At 42.8% G+C, this 24,602-nt stretch overlaps 1 protein-coding gene across 1 annotated transcript in view; it reads right to left on the bottom strand.

Moving 5' to 3' along the window:
• LOC126335136 (esterase E4-like) overlaps positions 1–24,337 on the bottom strand; it is a 42,374-nt gene extending 18,037 nt beyond the window's left edge. The window contains exons 1-4 of the mRNA XM_049998095.1: positions 23,462–24,337; positions 10,248–10,385; positions 6,003–6,165; positions 1,650–1,835 (exon numbers count right to left, since the gene is read on the bottom strand). Of these exons, the coding sequence (XP_049854052.1) occupies positions 1,650–1,835; positions 6,003–6,165; positions 10,248–10,385; positions 23,462–23,698 (724 nt within the window). The 5' untranslated portion in view covers positions 23,699–24,337. The remainder of the gene's footprint in view (positions 1–1,649; positions 1,836–6,002; positions 6,166–10,247; positions 10,386–23,461) is intronic.
• Positions 24,338–24,602: the final 265 nt, after the last annotated feature.

Genomic DNA, 24,602 nt, shown 5'->3' with positions numbered 1-24,602 from the left:
ACCCAGGTTCGTTGTTGAGTACACCATCGCAGGCGCTCCTATCTGTGATGCAGCGTCAAGGGTAACCGCAGCCATGGTCTCCGAGCTGATAGTCTGTGCTGCTGCAAACGTCGAACTGTTCGTGCAGATGGTTGTTGTCTTTAAACGTCCCCATCTGTTGACTCAGGGATCGAGAGGTGGCTGCACGATCCGTTATAGCCGTGCGGATAAGATGCCTGTCATCTCGAATGCTAGTGATACGAGGCCATTGGGATCCAGCACGGCGTTGCATATTACCCTCCAGAACCCACCGATTCCATATTCGGCTAACAGTCATTCGATCTCGACCAAAGCGAGCAGCAATGCCACGATACAATAAAGCGCAATCGCTACAATCCGACCTTTATCAGAGTCGGAAAAGTGATGTGTGTGTGCAAATGCGTGTGAAATCTTGTTGGACTTAACTGCTAAGGTCATCAGTCCCTAAGCTTACACACTACTTAACCCAAATCATCCTAAGGACAAAACACTCACATCCATGCCCGAGGGAGGACTCGAACCTCCGCCGTGACTAGCCGCACAGTCTGACTGCAGCGCCTTAGATCGCTCGGCTGATCCCGCGCGGCCGGAAACGTGATGGTACGCATTTCTCCTCCTTACACGACGCATCACGACAACGTTTCACCAGACAACGCCGGTCAACTGCTGTTTGTGGATGAGAAATCGGTTGGAAACTTTCCTCATGCCAGCACGTTGTAGATGTCGCCACTGGCGCCAAACTTGTGTGAATGCTCTGAAAAGCTAATCATTTGCATATCACAGCATCTTCTTCCTGGCGGTTAAATTTCGCGTCTGTAGCACGTCTCCTTCGTGGTGTAGCAGTTTTAATGGCCAGTAGTGTAGAAGGCAAGGTGGAGGTCTGTTGTGTTTTCAGATTAAAGTGGTTCTGCTTCGCTGCCAGTTATGAGCGTGTGTTGGTTAGGAGGAGGCAAGTTGAAGGTCTGGGTACTGAACGCACTGGACCTGCATCTCCAGTTATGGTCTGGGCCGCGATTTCGTATGGCAGCAGGAGCACTCTCGCGATTATGACTGCAAACTTCCACGTCAGTCTGGTGATTCCACGTATGTGCAGAAATTCATGAACAGCATTCCAGTGGGTTTTTCCCAACAGGATAAAGATCGCCCACATACCACTGCCGCAACCCAACATGCTGTACAGGGTGTCTACATGTCACCTTGACTTTCTCGATTTGTCTCCACTCGAGAAGATATGGGACATCATCAGACAACTCCAGTGTCATCCACAAACAGTGTTAACAGTCCCTGTAATCATCGACCAAGTGTAACAGCCAAGGAACTCTATCCCACAAACTGGCATCCGGCAGCCGTAAAACAGAATAGAGAATTTGAATGCAACATTCTGGCTGTTACACGAGTTATTCAAACGCTTACATTAATCTGTTATATTGCAATGTTAATCACTTAAATATGTTTCCTGGGCAGATTTAGTCCCAAAAATTCCTTACTGTACATTAATTTAGGTTTGGTGTTGCGATTCTTTTCAGATTCTTTTGTCTGGTGTGCTAATGTTTCACTGGAAAAGTAACGTAAATCAAGAAAAGGTAGATGAAGGTTTACTGAGTGTTATGAAACATGCTACATGAACTCACCCCTCGTCATTGGGGACAACATGTGGAAAAACACGCTGGCTCCTCCAACGCTGTATCCAGCAATCGTCACGCTAGATGGGTTGCCACCGAAAGCATCGATGTTTTCGTTTACCCAGCGGAGGGCAGCAACCTGGTCCTTCATCGCGTAGTTGCCTTTCAGCACGCCATCGCCCGTACTCATAAGACCTAAGGACATATTACATATATTTAATAAGAAATGGCTAGAATGTCGCCTACACTACTTCCAGTATCACTATTTATCATGCCATGTATGACCAGAAAATGAAAATAAATACAAACGAGATTAAGAGAAGGGTAAGAGATAAGCCAAACAGACAAGTAAGGGCAAATATTAAGATAAGAATTAAGACGAAAATGCATGTGAATGACTCTTGGTAACTGACATGTAGCGTAACGAATGACCACAGAAGTACAATGGATATTAAAATAAGACTGTAATAACTAAATAACAATTCAGAAATAAGATTAATTTATTAACGAACAAACACTTTCATGCAGAAACATAAAAAAAATCATCAAGATATATATGGAGTACTCTAAGCTATGGAGATGTGGAGAAACGCCACAAAATATCCAGAACTGATAGAAAACCTAATGAACAGATAATAAGATGAATTAAAAAGAAAATCAATTAACATGATACAAAAAAGAAAATATAAATTAAGTGAATACCTCATTCATCATGACAGCTTCATAGAAAACACTTTGGAAAAAAAGTTCCGGAAATAAAAATCAAGAGGTAGGCCCAGAACAGCTACATTACTAAGTGCTATCGGTGGAATGAATCGCAGCAACTACAGAGGTTAAGAAAAGTTTTGCTTAACCACTTTATTTCGAAATTCATGGCACAGAAAACCAAAACTGGCTCTGAAGCATTTTCAATGTGTAATTTAAAAAAAAATCATTTGTTTAATGACAAAGTCGTCTGTTTTCCATGGGGGTTTTTGACAGCACTTCTGAGCAACATCAATACGTGGGGGATCTTCCCCTAGTTCGGATGCAGGTTTGAATGTGTCGTGGCATACCATCGATGAATTCATCATACCATCCCTGGTCCAAAATTTTCCGCTGTCCAATGGCGATTCTGCGTAAGTCACACAAAGTACTTGGTCGTTACCAACTTCAAAAAACAGCTCGAGTCAATTGATGCCACACATATTCCACTGAGTTCAAGTGCAGTAATCGCCAGATCACATCAGTCTAGCATGCTGAAGGGAAGTGTCTACGAGAGCAGCACGATGAGCACTCGTCTTATCATTCATCAAGACAAAATGTTCGCGATATGGTCCCACTATTTGGCTGCAAAATCTCGTCACTGTACCGTAGAGCAGTTGGTTGACCTCAACATCCACGAGAGGTGTAATACCACCCAGAACATCACTCCACCATCACTTTGTTGCACATGGGACACAGTGTTGGAGGCGTTCTATGTTATCGGGTTGTTTCTGAACATGTTATCTGCGATCATCAGGGTCCAAACAGATCCGAGTTTCGTCCGTTAACAACACCCGACGCCAATCATGGGGCGACTTCTTGCCCATCTGTTACGGAGCCCATGGTGTTGAGAAGTAGGGGTACAATGTGGTGCTCGCCGCGGTCATCAAGAATCGAGGATAGAATCACGCAATCGTCGCCTTACAGTCTGACGTCCAGTAGCCGTTTTGAACGCCGAAATCAGGGAGCACTCATCCCACGGTTTCTTTGGCGTAGATATCAATCATCTTGGGCGCATCCATCGCGTCGAAGGTAATGCGAAGAAGTTCGATGGTTTTTTCTGGAGGCGACTAGTCGGAGCGCCTTGTATTTCCCGGTACGCTGCGTCACCAAGAAATTCATAAATTTCCTATTTATATTTTGCGCACAGGAGTAATACAGTAGCGTTTCTTTGCCAGCGTGCAGACGACCAATTCCAGATCGTCAAGAAAAATACGCGGATGGTCCGCTCTTCCGGCGTGCTCGTGTGTTGTGGGTTCCTGGTGAGCATGCTACACGTTTCATGGCGTATTTATTCAGCCTCGTTGACTGACAGAGAGTAAGTGGCTTGTTCCACGCTGCTTATAATGACCACAATCGGTAGTGTGTTGGAGTTAGGGAAAATTTAATGCTTTCCCGAGCATCGGCATTGCTGCACAGATGATCGCTTCTCCGTATAACGTTGATTACAGCTGGCTTTGGCGGTCCTTGCGCATTTCTGGAGTGCATATCCATGTCTCATATTCAGCCCCTTCATTTTCCTCCATTTTCATATTGCCCCGACAAAAGTAACCCAGAGACGTTAGGGCATCATATCGTTATGGCCATGGCACTGTATAAACAATCGATCATGTACAGTATAATTAACATAGTGACCAACACATAAAAATGTGCAAGGGTTAGGTCTGCTAGAACCATAACTATTCTCGACCTGGTAGATGAGTATATAAGGGAAAAGAAAGGAAGACTAATGTTTAACGTTCCGTCGACAACGAAATCATTGGCGACGGAACACGAAATTGGATTAGGGAAGGATGGGGAAGGAAAATGGCCGTTCCCTTTCAAGGTCACCACACCGGCATTTTCCTGGAGTGATTTAGGGAAATAACGGAGAACGTAAACCAGGATGGCCAGAAACGTGATCCTCCCGAAAGTGAGTCCAGCGACAGCTTGATGAGCACAGACGCTATTGGAACTCTCTTGGATGAAAAGAATTAATCAGAGAAATTTTAGATGTTTTCATTTCTGTTGTTAAATAGTTCATATGACGGTTTTTTTGCTCAATAAACGAATGTATAAGTTAACAGCTTTATAAAGCACGGTTTCGATCATACGCTCTTGCTTTAAGTCATTATAGAAGCATGGATCTGTCGTGAGGCACCTTAATTTAGCATGGCCATATCATGGAATTAGACAACGAATTAAGAAACGGGCAGAGAATATAAAAGGAGAAACATTTAGAATGTGATAATACACCGATGTTCTGAATCTTTTTACATACAGGCTGTTTGCTACATGAAATATAATCGTCGTATTTCTGAACGGGTGGGTTAGGACCTTCAAAATGCACGTTGGCTGCGGGGCATGACGGCAATTAGTATGCACATGCATGATTTGACGCATTTGGCCAAGCAAAATTGGCGCATTTGGGGGACAGAACCCGCATTTCACGGTCGAGAAGTCTCTTCACCGTCAACGGGTGACTGTGTGATGTACAATGCACAGTCACGGAATAATCGGTGCGATGTTCCTTCATAGCACGGTCACTACCAAACGGTATGTTAGGTTTTAGAAGATGATTTCATCCCCATTATCCAAAGTGACCCTGATTTCAATAAGATCTGGTTCATGCAAGACGGAGCTCGACGCCATCGAATCAGGAGTGTTTGATGTCCTGAAGGAGCACTTTAGGGACTACATGCTGGCTCTGGGATACCCAGAGGCCACTGGAATGGGCATCGATTGGCCGCCATATTCTCCTGATCTGAACACATGCGACTCCTTTTTGTAGGAGTATATTAAAGACAAGGTTGTTGGATGCTATGCCATTGAACGTCGGTCAAGACATACGGTTTCAGCTTATCGGCGGATCCGGTCACTTTTCACGTCATGTTCGAGAACATCCGTGCTAACGATTCAGACATATATGGATAGGCTGAGATGGTCCAATCCCATGGCTTCCAGGATCGACGGATTTGACTCAACTGGGCTTTTTCATTTGTGGTAGAATGAAGAGTTTGGTTTGTGAGACGCCTGGAGAGACAGAAGAAGATAATGTGAGATGCGTTGTGGTCAGTACAGGACAGACTAAAAAGGCTCCAGGTGTCATGGAGCGAGTGTAGCACGTTCCATTTGTAGACTCAGTGTGTTCACCGAACATAGTGGTCGCCACATCGAACCTTACTTATAGCCGATCAAAATGCTAAACCTCATTTGAAAAGAATAAAAACGGTTTAACTGTAATCAACAGTGTTTGCGGAAACTGTTTAAGTTTTCTTTTTCTTCCTTTGGTTATTAATGATTGGAATTGTAACACAAGTGACGCACTGGGTCACGCTTAATAATTTACGTGTCTGAGTGGTTGCGTTACCAATATGTTTTCAAAAGGTTTTTGGACATAGGTTCGAATTCAGAATATTATCTACTCAGTCCTCTCTAGAAGTCCTATAAGTTTGTAATGGGAAATTTAGAACACCCTGTATAAAGTTTACTGTCACGTTACACATCCTGAGCAAAATAAATATTATTCTATAGGTACTACTAAACGAAAAAGAATCTTGTAAAACTACAATAAGTTACAACAGATTTTTGTAATTAACAGTTAATGGGAAAAACGAATGGTACGTTGAAAACACTTACCTAGAGCTCCTAGGCGGTAGTTTGCTGTCACGAGTACAATGTCCTGATCCAGAAGGTACTGTGGTCCGAGCACTTTGCTTATTGCGGAGAACTCATACCATCCTCCCGGATGTATAAAGAATAGTACTGATCTGTTTGGATGCTCGCAGTCACTACATGGGAGCTGTAAAAGTAAACTATCACATTAATGCTATTGATATTCACCCAACATGTACACAAACACATACTCACACGAAACATCTTAATTAATGTGCCAGGCAATAATCAATAGTGACCTGGAAATAAATAAAAATAAATACAATGCTCCAGTTCCGACCAAGGTTTCTCGGGAGGTTTCCCTTGGTTTGAAGGTGTGTGCCGTAACTCTGATACTTCCCTCCCATTCATACCTGGTCGACCTCGATACCACACTTGCGGAACGCCTGCTATTTGGCCGAAAAGAACCGCGACTCTCTAATGGATCGAGTCTGAAACAACCCACTCTAGCAGTTCAGTTATGACGGTCGCGTATTTCTAAGATTATATGTAAGCCCGAGATACTCAAGAGAGATTCATACGATGTGTATTTGCATTGAATAATATATTTTTAAACAATAAAAAGTACGACTTTCTATTTCTGTTAATGTTCATATAAATTTGATTCTCAAACTATATACTTAAAAAAATTACTACTTCTTACTACAGGGCAAATGGTGCCTCTCAAACTAGCTCTCCAGATGGAAGACGAGCTAACATCCCTTCGATGAAAAACTGTCGATTGTTACTTTAAGAAAGTAAAACAGCCTACAGAATCAAATGATAAATAATTGGCGCTACTATCGTTAGGCTCTCTCGTTGCACTTTTGTGTTAGGAGCACCCATCCATTCATTAAATAAAATACGGATCTGAATACTTTCAATTTTCGCTTGCGAGTACCCACAATGATGTTGATAAACAGTCAGTTACCGAACGTCATAGCTAATTTCTGACATGCGGTGCTGCTCCATTATTGCAACGTGTCCAGTTAATTTATACAGCCATAATCATGGACAAACTACACCATAACTGAAAAGAAACATAACATTTTTATGAAGTTACCAAGGGCAGTATATCTGACTTGGAGAAAATGGTAAAAGAAATGTAACATCAACCACTGAACAGTGTAAACCTGGGAACTACGAAAAGAAAAATAGTTTGGTACATTTGCAGTGATGTGGTTTTACTGGATTTCGCTTCCTGCAGTCAATTAAGCATGAAAAAGAATTAGAAAGAACAGCTCTCGTGGTTAATATTCAGTGGTGTAAGTTATAGATATTACTTAAATTGAAGAAATTAATCTTACTTTCCTGGTTGAGGTTATAGTTAAAAACAGGACTGTTTAATGAATGCGTAGCTTTAAAAATTTCCTAAAGTAACAATACAACTAACAATCCATAACAGCTCACAGGAGCTGGACAGAAACATTGACACACCGCCAGAAATGGATGCCTGAACAGAAAGGCATGTGCTAGCTAAGCCTGCAGGTTGCGCTGTTGTGTTTGACCACGGACGGTACCTGCGCAGTCTTCTCAATGGTTTGCAAGCGACTTTCGTGGTCAGAACAGTGTCCTGCGTAGTCGTAGCGCATTATGTCGGATCTAAGGGATTTCTAACAGGGGCAAATTGTTCCTGCTCGTGCGGTTGGTGTCTCCGTAACCAATGCAACCGAAGTGTTTGGTATTCCAAGAGGCCCCATATCGAACATTTATGTTGCATACGGGGAAAGCGAAAAAGCACCATCCGCTAAGTGAGAACGCGGAAGGAAGTGGCTGTTGAGTGATCGTGACAGGCGGTCATTGCAGAGGATTGTGACGAAAAATAAGAGGACGATAGCTGCAAAAGTCCTTGCAGAACTGAATGTCGCTATCGCGAACTCTGTCAACAGCAACACTATACAAGAGGAGCTTCGTAATCTGGGAATTTCAGGACGAACTAGAATTCCAAAGCAACACATCGGTGATGTAAATGCTCGTAACAGGAAAACGTGGTGCCGATGTCATATAACAGGAAAACGAGGTGCCTAAGTCATAAAACTTGCATTGTGTTGGAATAGAAGAAAGCCATTTAGTCGGATGAGTCCTGTTGCTCACTGTTTCCAAATTCTGGCCCAGTTTACGTCCCAATAGTGAAACATGGCGGGGGTTCGGTGATGATTTGCGTACCCAGTCGTGGTGTTCTTTGGGCCCCATGACTACTCTGCAAAGTCGCATTAGAGTCACGGATTATGTGCCCACACTTGCTGATCAGGTTCATATCATGGTACAGTGCTTGTTTCCCGATGGTGGTGCTGTGTTTCAAGACGACAGACTTCCCGTTCACGAAGCTCGCAACGTCCAGGAGTGGTTTTGTAAGCACGAGCATGAATTGACACATCTCCCCTGCCCGCTGCCCTTCACCAGATGTCAATCTTGTTGAATTATTGAACCTTTTGTGGTCTTCGTTGGACAGAAGTTTGCGTGATTGGTATCCACCTCCATCGTCGTTAGCTGACTAGCCACCATTTTGCAGGAAGAATGGTATAAGATTCCTTCGGAAACCTTTCAGGTCCTCCGTTTATCCACTCCAAGATGACTGCACTGTTTTAAATACCAACTGTTTTCCTAAACCGTATTGGCCGTGGTAATGTGTTGGGTTTTTGGTATTTCCATATTTTTTCACCCCTGTAGGTACATTACTAGCCATGGCTACTGAATCAATCAGGCATCAAATGAAACGTAATACACAGAACTTTGTACAATACTGCCGAATCTCAACAAATCAAGTTTCTTGATAAATGAACTAGTTTTCATGTACGTTGAAAATCACTCGATAAATCGAAGCAGTCCTAGGCGTCGAAGCAATCGTCGCAACAGATCGCCCCCGCAAAAACTCATTAATTCGCAGTCTTTGGCTTTATAACTCTCGGTTAATCCCGTTGGCCGCGCGGGATAAGCCGAGCGGTCTATGGGGCTGCAGTTATGCACTGTGCGGCTCGTCCCGACGGAGGTTCGAGTCCTCCCTCGGACATGGGTGTGTGTGTTTGTCCTTAGGATAATTTAGGTTAAAGTAGTGTGTAAGCTTAGAGACTGATGATCTTAGCAGTTAAGTCCCATTAGATTTTACACACATTTGAACATTTTTAATCCAGTTGTTTCGTCAGCTCTTCGGATAATTATTGCGTAATTCAACTCTTCGCGACACACCTTTGTTTTCTCAAAACTGAATAACATTAATACATTACATAAATCAGCTATAAGAATGAGTTCAAAGAAACAAGTGTTTGATATTCATGGAAACAAATGGTTCAAATGGTTCTGAGCACTACAGGACTTAACATCTGAGGTCATCAGTCCCCTAGAACTTAGAACTGCTTAAACCTAACTAACCTAAGGACATCAGAAATACATGCCCGAGGCAGGATTCGAACCTGCGACAGTAGAGGTCGCGCGGTTTCAGACTGTAGCCACACCGGCTGGCTTCATGGAAACGAAGCAGTTTACTGAAACCGTGGAATTCCGTCATCCACTCTGTGGGTAATCCTGAAGCAGAAAAATAAGATCGCAGAAAACGTATCATAAGGATCGATGAAGCGGAGACGGGGATGTGAGTTCCTGCTTTTGGAAGAATGCTTACTGAAATGGTTTTGTCAATGTAGAGCGTAAAACGAAATATTTCGGAGGTTATATGTTTAAAAAAAGGCTCAATAATTTTTTAATTCTTTGTTAGTCTGGATTTTGAAGGGCTCACTAACTTAAAAAAAAATTACGTGACTTCGTATTTAAGAACATTTGTGGAGAAAATGCGAGTGTTGGTAGCTTGTTCAGCGCGGAAAAATAAATGAAATAGTTTTCTTGCATTTTCTAGGAAATTTGTTTGTGCCTTTAGTTTGAAGTGTTAAAATAAATAAAATAGTAGTTAAATAGGTAAAACAATTTTCTTTTAATTTGTGCTCTACTTGCTACTTTCTGCTTGCTTTTGTAAAGAAATATGAACGTTAATGACAGTACAATACGATTTTTAAACCTTTTAATCCGATTTTTTCCTGGTTCTACCTTGATTAATCAAACTTTCGTTGAATCGTTATCGTTTCTTGTTAATTACCTTGAACTTCGACCTACCTAGAGTCGACTGTAACAATAACTGTCTAGAATAAAAATAACATAATTTGTTTGAGAAGTTATTAGTCTTTAAATAGGTCAATTATTCACACGTAATGTATTTAAAGTGGTGGAAAGTAGTATTTCTACCTGTGTTGTGTAGACGTTCAGGAACAAGCAGTCCTCAGAGGCAGGTGTTATGGAAGTACTCGCATATGGCTGCAGGCAAGCGTTTCCATCCTCCGTTGCATTTACAACTCCCGTCCAGGGATCGAGGTCCTGTGGAGCCTAAAATAAAGAATACACTATAAACATATTCCGCAAGTCAGAATTTGTCAGTGGAATCACTAAGAAGGATCGTGAATGTGAAATGACGAACTGATCAGCGCGTGGTAGGATTAATTCAGTCATAAGAAGTGCATTGCATGTATGTGAATGTCCGGTTAACTCAGGTTAGGAAAGAAATGCAAATGATGCTGTTGCAGTATATTATAGAAATTGGAAACACCAATCTTTAAAAAAGTCGCACCTGGGAAGCATGGTTCCTTTATTGATAAAAATTAAGTACTCAGTTTTGAGTTTTGCGTCTACAACTTCCGGGACAAAGCGGTTACTTTCGAGAACACTGACAATATCAACAGTAGCAGAGATCTGGAAGAATACCCACGGACTCCGCAAGGCATTTCACAATTCACGGTTTGCACGGAGTCAGGAAAAATCGTTCTTGTGAAAGACCACTAGCTCTCTATTCTGACGAAGTAATGATTGCTATCCACAGGGGTTGTCAAATTGACTCCGTATTTTCTGATTTCCAGAAGGATTTCGACACCGTTCCTCAGAAGCCTCTTCTAATCAGTTTGCTTGTCTGTGGATTATCGTCTCAGTTGTGCGACTGGATTCGTCCGTCCCTGTCAGGTAGATCACAGTTCATAGTCATTGTCGGAAAGCAGAAGTAATATCTGGCGTTCCCCAAGGAAGTGTTATAGGCCCTCTGTTATTCGTGATATACGCAACCGACACAGGAGATAATCTGAGCAGTCCAAATAGACTGTTTGCAGATAATGCTGACATTTACCGTGTTATAAAGTCATCAGATAATCAAAACTAACTGTTAAATGATTTAAACAAGGTATCTTTGTGTTGCAAAAAGTGGCAATTGACTCTAAATAATGAAAAATGTGAAGTTATCCACATGAGACCTAAAGGAAATATCCTAAATTTCGGTTACACGATAAATCAAACAAATTTAAAAGCTGTGAACTCAACTAAATACTTAGGGATTACATTTACGAATAGCTTCAATTGGAACACTCACTTACATAAAGGGGTAAAGCAAACTAAAAACTGCGATTTATTGGTAGAACACTTAGAAAATGCAACAGATAGACTAAACAGACTGCGTACACCCGCTCTCTTCTGGAGTATTGTTGTGTGGTGTGGAATCAGGTGGGACTGACGGAGGACATCGAAAAAGTTCAAAGAAGGGCAGCTCTTTTTGTAGTATCGCGAAATAAGGCACATAGTGCAACGGACATGATGCATGAATTAGGGTGGCGGTCATTAAAACAAAGGCGCATTTTTCGTTGCGGTATAATCTCTTCCAAAAGCGAAAATATTCTGTTGTCTCACGCGTACATAGCGAGAAATGATCATCATGATAAAATACGAGAAATCAGAGCTCGCAAAGAAAGATTCAAGTGTTCGTTTTGCCCTCGCGGTGTTAGTGAGTGGAACAGTAGAGAGATAGCTTGCACATGGTTCGATGAACCCTCTGTCAGGCACTTAATTGTGAATGGCAGAGTAACTATGTAACTGTAAATGTAGATTCCTTCCTTAGTGTTTACAATGACAACGTGAAGATGAGATTAAAGTTTAACTGCTGAAGTTCATTCGGAATATTTGCCTTTTTTTTGTACAAGGCACAAGACGATATCCACTCCAATGGTGTAGATCTGTCGTCTGTTATGGAACGACCGTAGTATTTTTTTGCTTCAGGTGCGTCACAGAAAGTGAAAGCGGCCAGATGTGAATCATGGTTTCCTTTGTGAAGGTATGTGACAAAACAGACAGCTTCCTGTTTTCGTGTTCGTCGAAGCATCCGCTTGACGCCACTCAAGCAGTCCCAGATCAATGTCGCACCGTCGGTAATACCAACATTCGTACCAAATGGAAAAGCATGTTTCAGTTTCAGTTTTGGTCAAATAGAATTGCTCTGCTCCTTTACTAAGCATATTCCATAAGATGGAAAGTAGTACATCTTCTTTGACCACCGAGTTGTTATTCGACTTAAGTATAGAAGGAGTACTGTGAGAGCTGTGTTGTGTAATGATTGGTGGAAGATACAGAGAGAGCTTCCTCGTGAACAAGGTGGTTTTACGGAGTTTTTACGTATGGTAAGTGTCTTTCGTCCCGTTCAGTTGCGACGAGTTTAGTGGTGATCAGTAATATCTACTAATCTTTTCTCCGTTTGTGTTAATTAACTGAATATACATTTTTTTCCTCAAATTGCTGTAGACAGAATTCTCTCATTTTGTTCTTCGTCTTTTGTCTGTTAAAAGAGAGTGTTAGGAAATTCCCGTTACATATTTCTATGACTTGTACAGAGGAGCGAGTACGTGACATTCTGAATAGGAACCCATGTCCGGCTACAGCCGTTTGCTAGGTAGGTATGCAACAGGGTAGTCACGTTGGAGGAGGGAGGGGGGGGGCTTACGTGGGATGTTATGATATCATTTGACGTCTTTCCTACATCTGACCTGGTTCACGTGTCTGTGAGTGTTAGTGCACCATGGTTGAGAACACGTTTGCCGAATATACCAACATGATACTGCATAGTGAAACTCACGGTAATGGAAGAGATGCTCGTTGCCTTTATCAAGATCGTTATCAACACCGTGCAACTACGTCGTACACCTTTTTTTGCCACAGTTACGCAACGGGTTCGAGAAAGGGGCATCTTCACCGTCAGCACGCGTGACTGTTGTGCTCGGAGGAGACGCCGCATAACCGATCTGGAAGAGGTCGTATAGCATCACGTTTCCTCTTTTTTTATTAATGAGTGGAATTTTAAACCAAGTGATGTACTGGATCACACCTAGTAAATCACTTGTAAAAGTGGTCGCGTTGGGTTCCAATTCAAAATATTGTCTACTCATCCCTTCTACAAGTCCTGGGAGACCCTGTATTTCAACATAAGGTATTCAAATAACAGATGCTGGTATAATGGTAAAGTATCAGTTCATGTTTATACTTAATCATTAGGCTCAGCATCGATTGAGCTTGGCATATGACCGACCTTCTTGGTTGTAGAATGGACATTGCTGCTGAGCCTATACGTGTGCTATACCTACTATTAATCAGTAACTAATGACATACTGTTCTATATAACAGGGCTATGGATTCGCTTTGGCTGTTTTTGGGTCTTGCAACATTCTTAAATGTTAGTTTTCATCCTGAAACCCTAAGTGACCGATCATTGGAAAGGTATTTCTTAGACTGGGCGGCTTAGAGCATGTCTAGGGCACCTAATAATACGAGTAGGTTTTTAGTGTACAGGACTACTGTTAAATGCATACAGTAACGTCGCCTAAAGAAAGTATAGATAAACTGCAACAGGAAATTCCTCTTCCATCTTTTTGTTTGACCAGTGACTTGATGTTTCATTAACGCCAACGTTTTTTGTTTATCAGGACGCCTTCGGAAAACGCCTGTGCCAGCCACTTGTACGCCGGAACAAACAGCTTTTCTTCTAGGTTCGTGTTGACAGTACGTGGCGAATATGAACGAAAAGTGGCCATAAAATTACCATATCGAAAAAATTAAATGAAGTAATTAACTTTTTAATCACGTGCATTAGGTGTCGCTACCACAAAGTCCTTCACTGCACATGTTAAAGGGCTGTGATTTGATCTTTGCACATTCGCTGAACCTAGATGGGATAGGAACGCTCCAAATTAACATACACATTCTGTATCTGTACGAAGTATATTCAAGATTTCCTGGTAGATAAGCGTTTTTCATCTGCTGGGGCGAGGTATTCGATTGATAGCATACAACCAGCTAGGTGGGTGTGCATCCTCCTTCATAATCTTAACATTGCAGTCTGAGGAAGTTCGTTTAGGTTTTTGGTTGTATGTAGGAAATACTCCTAGATTAATGTCGTTGTTGGTCAGGTGTATGCCCACGCAATGAGGGTGAAAATGAGGCACGTGCTTTAGATCTCTCATCCATGGACGTAATCTCTCTTGTAATACCTGTTGGAACGAACCCTGCCAAATAGTAAACTTTATCACGTGGTGTTCATTTCTAGCAACCAGTGATGAGTCGACATCCTTCTTTCAGAGAAGTGTCAACTTGTTTAGCATGACTGGATCTGTACCATACAGGGCAAGCATAGCGCGCGGCAAAACAGCACAGAGCGGGGGCGGTACTCCTCAATGTCTCTGGCTGTGTACCCCAATTGGCTCCAGCCAGTTTGCGAATGATGTTACTTCTAGCTGACACTTTCCGTACGGTGTTTATGCAATGGTCTTTCCAAGTGAGGATGCTGCCTATTGTTACGTCTGAATGCTTAGAAATTGACAATGGTCTAATTGAACGTCCTCCAAAGCTATTTGGGAATTCCTTGAAGCCGGATTGTTATTTAGATGAAATGCACATTTCCGAGTTTTTCGTGAGTTGGGCTTCAGGTTGTTTTCTCTCAATTAGTCGGTTAGTTTAGATAGGGACTCTCATAGCTTTTCTTCTCCAATCTCAAAGCGGATTACCTGAGTGGCAGTAACTCGATCACCTCAATATAGGAAGCTTCTGGTACCATCTGGGATTTGCTAGTCGTTTGCACAAATGTTGCAGAACATTGAGGGAAGAGCTGGTACGTGGCTGCAGTCCTGGTACACAGTAAAATCACAGTGCCACAGTACGTGTATTGTATTGTGTGTATGGAACCGGGGACCTAGAAACGACGGAGAGGCTTAGTTCTGCCGTAGCCCACAGTGGTTCACAACCCCACAACAGGGCACAGCAGTCCACCATCCACACCGCCGCCCCACATAGAATCCAGAGTTATTGTGCTGTTCGGCCCCCAGTGGACCCCTCGGGAATGTCTCATACTAGACGAGTGTAACCCCAATGTTTGCGTGGTAGAGTAATTATGGTGTACACGTACATGGAGACTGTTTGCACAGCAATCGCCGTCATGGTGTAAATGAGTCGGAATAAGGGGAACCAGCCCGCATTCGCCGAGGCACATGGAAACCGGCCTTATAAACCATCCACAGGCTGGCCGGCACACCGGACCTCGCCACTAAAACGCCGGGTGGATTCGTGCTGCGGACCGGCACGCCCTCCCGCTCGGGAAGCAGCGCGTTAGACCGCACGGCTAACCGGTCGGGTTTGCCACAGTACGTAGTACACAATTAGAGGAGCCAAAACCAAACGATCAGCCTTTTGGTACAATGGAGATGGGTCACGCTTTCTCTAGCTGCTTTCTGTGGGGCTGGGATATCACTGTGTACCAGGATTGCAGACATGTACTTGCAAACAAACAAACTAACTAATTACGTACCGGTAACGTAATTTTTTCGAGTTGGTAATAAAAACTGCGTGACCACTCTTCGTTCAAGTAAAAAAGTACCACATTCGTCAGATGACACTCGCCAAGTAGTAATCGACGGAAAATCATCAAGTAGAACAGAAGTGATGTCTGGGGTTTCCCAAGGAAATGTTATAGGCCCTCTTCTCTTCGAAATCCGTAGACCGTTTTAGCAAACAACCTGAGCATCCATTTTAGATTACTTACAGATGCTGCTGTCGTTTACCGTTCAGGAAAGTCATCATAAAATCAAAAACAATCTCAGAATAACTTACACAAGATATCTCTATGAAGCGTAAAGCGTAAATTGAATTGAAACAATAAAACTGAGAAGTCGTCCAAATGAGTACTAAAAGGATTCCGTTAAATTTCGATTACACGATAAATTAGACAAAATTAAAAGCTGTCGATTGAGCTAAACACCTAGGCACTACAGTTACCAACAACTTAAATTGGAACACAAAATGTTACGAGGAAAGTGAATCAAAGATATCATTTCATGGCAGAACGATTAGGAGATCCAAGAAGTCTACTAATGAATCTACCACATTACGAGTGACCGTCCTCTTCTGAAGAACAGATGCGCAGTATGAGATCTTTACCACAAAGGACTGACGGAGAACACTGAAGAAGTTCACAGTGCAGCTAGTTTTGTATTATCGCGAAACAGAGGAGAGTGTGATGTCTATGATACGCGAGTTGTGCTGGAAATCATTAAAACAAAAACGATTCTCGTTGTGGCGAGATCTTTTCACGAAATTTTCGTCACCAACTTTCACTTTCGAATGCCAAAATATTTTTTTGACTGGCCCATAAACAGCGAGAAATATCCATCGTAGTAAAATAAGAGAAATCAGAGCTCCCGCGGAAAGATTTACGTGTTAGTTTTTTCCTTGCGCCGTTCGAGAGTGAAATGAGAGAGGAACAGTCAAAGTGGATCGATGAACCCTCTGCCAACCACTTAATCTTGAATTGCAGAGTAGACATGTAGATGTGGTAGTTCTGCTGGCGCATGGTGTAAGAACTGGTGTTTTCATAGGTAACTTGGTTCACTACTAAATGTCTTCGCGAATTTTGTGACCAACGTTTTATTTAGACAAAGTAGCTGCGTGAAATCTGAACAGTGTGACGATTTTAGCATGGATTAGTTCCTCTCATTTTCTTCCTTCTTCATGTTTGACAGCTCCAGAAAAACAATAGTAGTAGTGCAAGTATTGATTTTCGCGAAAAATGGTACGTACTTTTTCAATTCTTGTTTTGGTTTCTCTACACATCGAAAAGCCAACCTGTGTAAGAAAAATATCTGTTCTCAACGCAAAGTTTGTTCTCCACACCATATGCATGTTCGTAACGGTCTTACTTCCTTCCACCTGAAAACCGGCAAATCCAACCAGTTATACAGACTATTGCGTTCGAAACATGTATTTTCACTTATTTGAAGCATTTACAGAGGTCAATATTACCTTAAGCTGATAAGGAATCCACGTTAAATCAACCTATATAAACCGTTTAAAAAGCTGTTTTTAGGTGAAATGAAATAGAACACACTTTTCAGTTCAGTTTGTAATGGATATTTGTCATGTTCCGCAGCTTGTTCAAGCGTGTTTTCCATCATCGTTTAAATAATACAGTCACAAAGACTTAAACGTTCATACTCTTAAATACATATCCATCGTTAGATTTTACTGAATTTGAATTGGCCGTGTTTGCAGATAAAATTGCTGGCCATAAGATCCAACTGTTACGCATAACACTTTTTAATATAGATCCAGACGTGTTAGAACACCTTTGTGCTCAGTGGGTTTCCTTTACTTAAATTTGAATGGGTTTCAAGTGATTATCTACGAAAGTTAAGCGTCAAATAGTTTTTGTTCGTTTCTGTCATTATCTCAAGTTTACATTACAGTATTATGCAGAACCCTCCGTACATTATCGTATAATGGTGGCTTGACGTCTGCAACTAAATTGTGTTAATCTGATTTAGGTTGGCGAGTTAACTCACCACTTTATAGTACATTAACGATGTTATTACTGTGTGAGCCGCGGAAAACAACTCTTACTTGAACACTTCTTATCGGTTTTCCGACTCTGTTAATTAAAAAAAGAAACCTGCTTAAAGTCAGTTTGTGAAAGTGGCTACCAGACAAAGGCGATCGACTTGAAAAGCAAGATGTTTCAGCGGTATTCCAGAGCTATTTTCCATGCTGAAATTGGAGTGAATTGAGATTACACTGTAGTCAAAGCCACTGTTGAATTTCAAGACAAGGAAATGTACTCTCTTTTAAACATAAATCTGAGGCAGTCGCTCTTCACAAACGAATGACGGTTAACCTCGCCGCAGGGCAAAATGAAATACTAATTGTCACATACTACTCATATAACGTGTGTTTGTCCAAATCTGGAATCAAAAATACTCTGGAATCCAGGTTGACATGCGATCGCTGATGTGATACTTACTCATATATATGCACACAACTCTCCTGTTACAACCATCGTAATAAAAATATACTTTCTATCTAATCGTTGCAGCTAAGGCTGTTGTTAATGACCCACCGCTCACTCTGGAAACAACGGAAAATGTAGTGACACGATCCGCTTGCTGGATACGATAGATGTCATATTAATTTCGTCATATTTCGCTGTTTTTGTGTTGTTAACTGCAGTATCTCGTTTCATGGCTTCGGCGCATTGAAGATTCATAACAAACACTTCACTTTTGATACGATATCTTGTAATTAAATGTCAATTGATAACGTATCGGTGGCAAGAGCCTTCGCGAGATACTAAGATGAACAACAATGAAGTTAAAAGTTGGATGCTTTCTGTATAGCGTATTGACTAAGGAAGTGGATTGCAGAGCTGAAGTAAGTTTGCAACCAGCTATACGCTAATACTTTTTTTTCATTTTAGCGTTTTTAATACATTCTTGAATTTACTTATGAATGTAAAAAAAAATCTGTTCTGCAATATTCGATGTTATTTACATACACGCCGCTGAGAGCCAAAGCGGTATTTTACTCAGTTTCCCCACTCTCTTTTTATAGTCCGTAAAAGTTGGAGTACCACTTTTCCTCTCAGAAATTTACTTATAATATACCATTCTTCTTATGAACGTTTTGTTGAGTTAAACACCTGTGAAGGAATGCCCTGTCTTTTAATCTCCATAATTGCAATATATTTATAAAACATAAACATAATGTGATACAGTAAATGTGAGTCTGCGCGTGTTGCTCCCATTGTGCACTTTTCTCTCACAAACTGAGTTAAAATGATTGCATGATTGTTGTTAATTACTAAAATGCTACCTACTAAGTCTGTCTAATAGTTCAGCATTCCGTTCATACACGGATTATAAATAATTTGTTGTTTCTGAACGTCGAAATCTCTGAAAATGTAATTCTTGAGATGCTGATGTTTCAAGAGGCTTTATAATGGACCATGTCTGTTAACTAGATTTCAACATTCACATCATCTTCCTCTGCCAAAGCGTCAATATGTCCAGGTCCAGTTTCCTGAGCCGAACCTGCAGTTGTCAGTTGGTTGAAGAAAGCATGGTGCACCGAAGGGATGTACGGGAGAAGGGTCGTACAACATTGTTGTGAGGGATGAGTTTTATGGTTTACAAATTTAATGTGAGACATCATTGCTTGATTCGTGTATTCTTTAACTTAGATGTCAACATTGAGTGCAAACTTCTTTTAAAAAGACAATTTCTGCTTTAATAACATCTGGATATTACATATCTAAAGAAGGCAACTACACCGACGCCACCACAGAAGCCGACGCGCGACCGCGGAGAGAACGCCTCTCAGGGGGAGGGGATTTAAGACGGCCGCCCGCTCTCAGGAGCTCAGTTTGTCAGCGCACCTGACGATGGCGACATGTCTGATCGCCGAAATATTGTGCCCATTGGACACTATGGACCGGCAGTACACACGTGGACTGTTCGAGCAACAAAGCAATAATTTAAGAAAAATGAATTACCCACACGGTTCTCTGGTACAACTACACTCCTGGAAATGGAAAAAAGAACACATTGACACCGGTGTGTCAGACCCACCATACTTGCTCCGGACATTGCGAGAGGGCTGTACAAGCACTGATCACACGCACGGCACAGCGGACACACCAGGAACCGCGGTGTTGGCCGTCGAATGGCGCTAGCTTCGCAGCATTTGTGCACCGCCGCCGTCAGTGTCAGCCAGTTTGCCGTGGCATACGGAGCTCCATCGCAGTCTTTAACACTGGTAGCATGCCGCGACAGCGTGGACGTGAACCGTATGTGCAGTTGACGGACTTTGAGCGAGGGCGTATAGTGGGCATGCGGGAGGCCGGGTGGACGTACCGCCGAATTGCTCAACACGTGGGGCGTGAGGTCTCCACAGTAAATCGATGTTGTCGCCAGTGGTCGGCGGAAGGTGCACGTGCCCGTCGACCTGGGACCGGACCGCAGCGACGCACGGATGCACGCCAAGACCTTAGGATCCTACGCAGTGCCGTAGGGGACCGCACCGCCACTTCCCAGCAAATTAGGGACACTGTTGCTCCTGGGGTATCGGCGAGGACCATTCGCAACCGTCTCCATGAAGCTGGGCTACGGTTCCGCACACCGTTAGGCCGTCTTCCGCTCACGCCCCAACATCGTGCAGCCCGCCTCCAGTGGTGTCGCGACAGGCGTTAATGGAGGGAAGAATGGAGACGTGTCGTCTTCAGCGATGAGAGTCGCTTCTGCCTTGGTGCCAATGATGGTCGTATGCGTGTTTGGCGCCGTGCAGGTGAGCGCCACAATCAGGACTGCATACGACCGAGGCACACAGGGCCAACACCCGGCATCATGGTGTGGGGAGCGATCTCCTACACTGGCCGTACACCTCTGGTGATCGTCGAGGGGACACTGAATAGTGCACGGTACATCCAAACCGTCATCGAACCCATCGTTCTACCATTCCTAGACCGGCAAGGGAACTTGCTGTTCCAACAGGACAATGCACGTCCGCATGTATCCCGTGCCACCCAACGTGCTCTAGAAGGTGTAAGTCAACTACCCTGGCCAGCAAGATCTCCGGATCTGTCCCCCATTGAGCATGTTTGGGACTGGATGAAGCGTCGTCTCACGCGGTCTGCACGTCCAGCACGAACGCTGGTCCAACTGAGGCGCCAGGTGGTAATGGCATGGCAAGCTGTTCCACAGGACTACATCCAGCATCTCTACGATCGTCTGCATGGGAGAATAGCAGCCTGCATTGCTGCGAAAGGTGGATCATTGTACTAGTGCCGACATTGTGCATGCTCTGTTGCCTGTGTCTATGTGCCTGTGGTTCTGTCAGTGTGATCATGTGATGTATCTGACCCCAGGAAAGTGTCAATAAAGTTTCCCCTTCCTGGGACAATGAATTCACGGTGTTCTTATTTCAATTTCCAGGAGTGTATATATAGATGCAAACTTTTATTCAGCTGATGGGAATTTGAAAAATACAGACCTACGTGCACATATTGGAGTCTTATTTATATGTTACTGAAGGGTAGAAATGTGTCTGATCATTATGATCTTAACGCATAACGTTATCTAGATTGCTTGGTGCTTTTTATTTATTACATTATTTCATTACTAAAGGTAACTCGTTTCCCCGCTGCACTCATCAGATGCTCACCTAGAGCTTGGAGCAAAGTTCAGTCTCAACCATAGGCGTCTACAACCGGGGTGGGGTAAGACGGGGCACTTGTGACCTCTCCCCCCCCCCCCCTCCAACCGACCAATCTATTGAATAGAATTTTTATTCTTACATCGACTGGATAACCATGAATTCTCTAGGACATAAGTTTTTGGAGTAGCCTACAAAATTTAGTTGTTACAGCATTAGATGTCCCGAAACAGACCAGCTCATTTATATCAGAAATGGAATTTTTAGAGCCTTAGCCACTCCCAGGAAAAAATTCTGCGGACGCCCATGATCTCAATGTTGATGCACTGGTAAGCATAGTATTTACACTGACTTTGAGTAAACTTCGTTCTAAATTTGGGTTCCATGATGGCAGCAGCCGAAACATGCCACACGAAAGAAAGGCAGCACGTTTTCTATTATCGCGAAATATGGGAGAGAGTGTCATAGAAATGATACAGGATTTGGGGTGGACACCATTAAAAGAAAGGCGTTTTTCGTTGCGGCGGAATCTGCTCACGAAATTCCAATCACCAACTTTCTCCTCCGAATGCGAAATTATTTTGTTGACACCGACTTACATAGGAACGATCACCAAGATAAAATAAGGAAAATCGGAGATTAAATGTAATTTGCAGAGTATCTGTGTAGATGTAGAAATATCATGTCCATTATAATTATCCGGTCTGTTATGCCGTGGTCGGTTGATGAATTTTGCCTGAATTCCCAACGTCTCGTCTCCGACTGCGGGAGACATCTTCAAGGGGGTCCGTAGGTCGATAGAAGGTCCAACACACCCACTGGCTCGCTACTCAGTCAGTAGGGAGCCAGTGGGTGTGTTGGACCTTCTATCGACCTACGGACCCCCTTGAAGATGTCTCCCGCAGTCGGAGACGAGACGTTGGGAATTGAGACAAAATTCATCGACAGACCACGCCATAACAGCCCGGATAATTATAATGGACATGATATTTCCGGCCGTGAAAGTCTACATTTTAAAATCAGATGTAGAAATAATATATATAAAGAAAAAAAATCGCCAGGTCCGAGTAGAACGGGCGCACTGACGTTCTCATACAAAATTAATTACGTATGTAGGTATCCATTCTGGGAATCGAGAAGCTCAACCGTTTTTGCCAGTTATCGAGATTAATACTGGGAAGATATCGGTCCCAGGGATTCCAAGATTATCCAGAATGTTTTAATTTTAATGATATGAATCTGACAGTCATGCAGGAAGCAGGCGACCTGTATTACAATAATCAGCAGACCTGCTTTCAGGTTGATTGGGTCGCAGTGCTAAAAACAGACATCAGGTAAGGAATCACTTTATTGCTCATATAAGGCGTTTCGTGATTTATCCATCATCAGATACCCAGGACCGATTACTACACGTAGATATGGCGTTTCAAGTTGTATGGGAAACAAACACTCGCAGACTAGTCTACAAATGCTTCACAGCTTGAAACGCCATATCTACGTGCAGCAATCGCTCCTGACTGTCTGATGGTAGATCAATTCCAAATTACGTTATATGAGCAATAATGTCATTCTTCGCTTGTCTGAGTTTTAGCATTGCAATCTAGTCTGCCTGAAAGCAGAATTACTGACAGGTTATAATGTCAAATATGACGTTGGATAAAAAAAATGACAAAATAATATTTTTTCGTCCGATATAATTACAAATTTACAGTTTAGGGATTAATTCCTTTGGTTGTACTGTGAAACCTTCTGAAACCTTCCTTTTTGCCAGATTTTGTGATTCTAGGTCAACAGGAAGTATCCAATAGGTTTTGGCGCGGGAGTTTGCGAGTATTAAAACATGTGACATAAATGACGGTATCTCTTGATTGAATTGACTTAGAAGCTTCAATTTTCTACACCGCCAAGTGATCATAGATTTCAGTGTAAGAAATAAATTTGAACTTGATAAGTTTACTCGTTCATGAGAAAAAAAAGATTTTAAGTCGAACAGGCAGAAGGACAACAAAGCGATCCTGTAAAGGTACGGAACCCTAAAAAACAAAAATCATTAAACGATCTAGAGAGCATTATTCAGAGATTATTGAGCTACCTGTGTTTACGTCTCGGCGACAGAGAAGCGTTTATCCTACCTGGAAACGGAGATTGCCGATAGGAGGTTTAGCGAAGCGGACCCCTCTGAAAGAGTAGATGGGCCGTCCTTTCCGCGACGTGATGACTGACCCGCGCAGTTTCCCTAAGCGCGTCTCGACCACCAGATCGTCCTGTTGCACGCCGGAAGCAGGCGTCGCTGCGGCGAAACCCGCCAACAGCAACAGCAACAGCATCAGCGGCAGCAGCAGACAGCAGGCGCACGTGCGAGCTGCCATGGTGGGCGACGGGCGCGTACTGGCGACCGGCAGCTGTCTTGTGACGTACAGAGCTGACGGCGCACCGCGTTTTCCTGCACGAGCCGGAGGCAGCAGCGCCGTTGCGTCCACGAAGGCAACTAAGGTTGTTCGAGGAAGGGCAGCAGCTACTGTTGCTCGATTCTTCACTTGTAAGTTATGAGTTCTAAGCAAATGACATCCAAATACCTGCTAGTGTTGCCACGTAGCTACAGTGTTTTCACAGTTATTTATCAACGTTATCAGCCATCACTCTGGAACTACTGACAACTTCTAGATTATCTCTGAAAGAGATAACATACTGCTGCAGTCGGACAAAACACTGGTGCGTCTTCTTGGTTTAACATTTTTCACGTAGCCTTTACTAAGCCCGATGTGATGAAGTGGTGTCACGGAAACGACATTCTGGTCTTCAAGCACTGAACCCCTGCGTGCCTGCAACTTCCTGTCGTGTGTGTCGTCCGCCATATTGTAGATACCGGTAGCTATTATCTGATTAGTAGACACCGGATTACATGCATCATAGAAACCTAAAAATATACATGCAGATATTCATAAAATGCTTAAAAATGCATGAAGTGTCAAAATACGTTGTCGGTAACAACGGGATGCGATGCGAGTGAGTTGCAGTAAAACAACCGAACTTCGAAATATATCGCACGCAGAGGGACACGCTCATAAACTCCGTAATATTTTATTTAAAAAACAACATATAATCATGAACTATTTGAACAGCATTAACTTTTAATTAATACTGTCGGACAAAACAAACACCTTTACACCTGCAGAAGATTCTGGAAATATTATCCTAATACCCTCGTTCACAAATCTCGCGATCGTAGAATGATTTGTTTTTTCAAGTTCTTTGCAGGCCGTTAAACAGGAA

The sequence above is a fragment of the Schistocerca gregaria genome, chromosome 2 (assembly GCF_023897955.1).
Source record: "Schistocerca gregaria isolate iqSchGreg1 chromosome 2, iqSchGreg1.2, whole genome shotgun sequence".
Classification (NCBI taxonomy): domain Eukaryota; kingdom Metazoa; phylum Arthropoda; class Insecta; order Orthoptera; family Acrididae; genus Schistocerca; species Schistocerca gregaria.
Note: the sequence above shows the minus strand (reverse complement) of the source record. Positions and strands in the feature narration are given on the sequence as shown.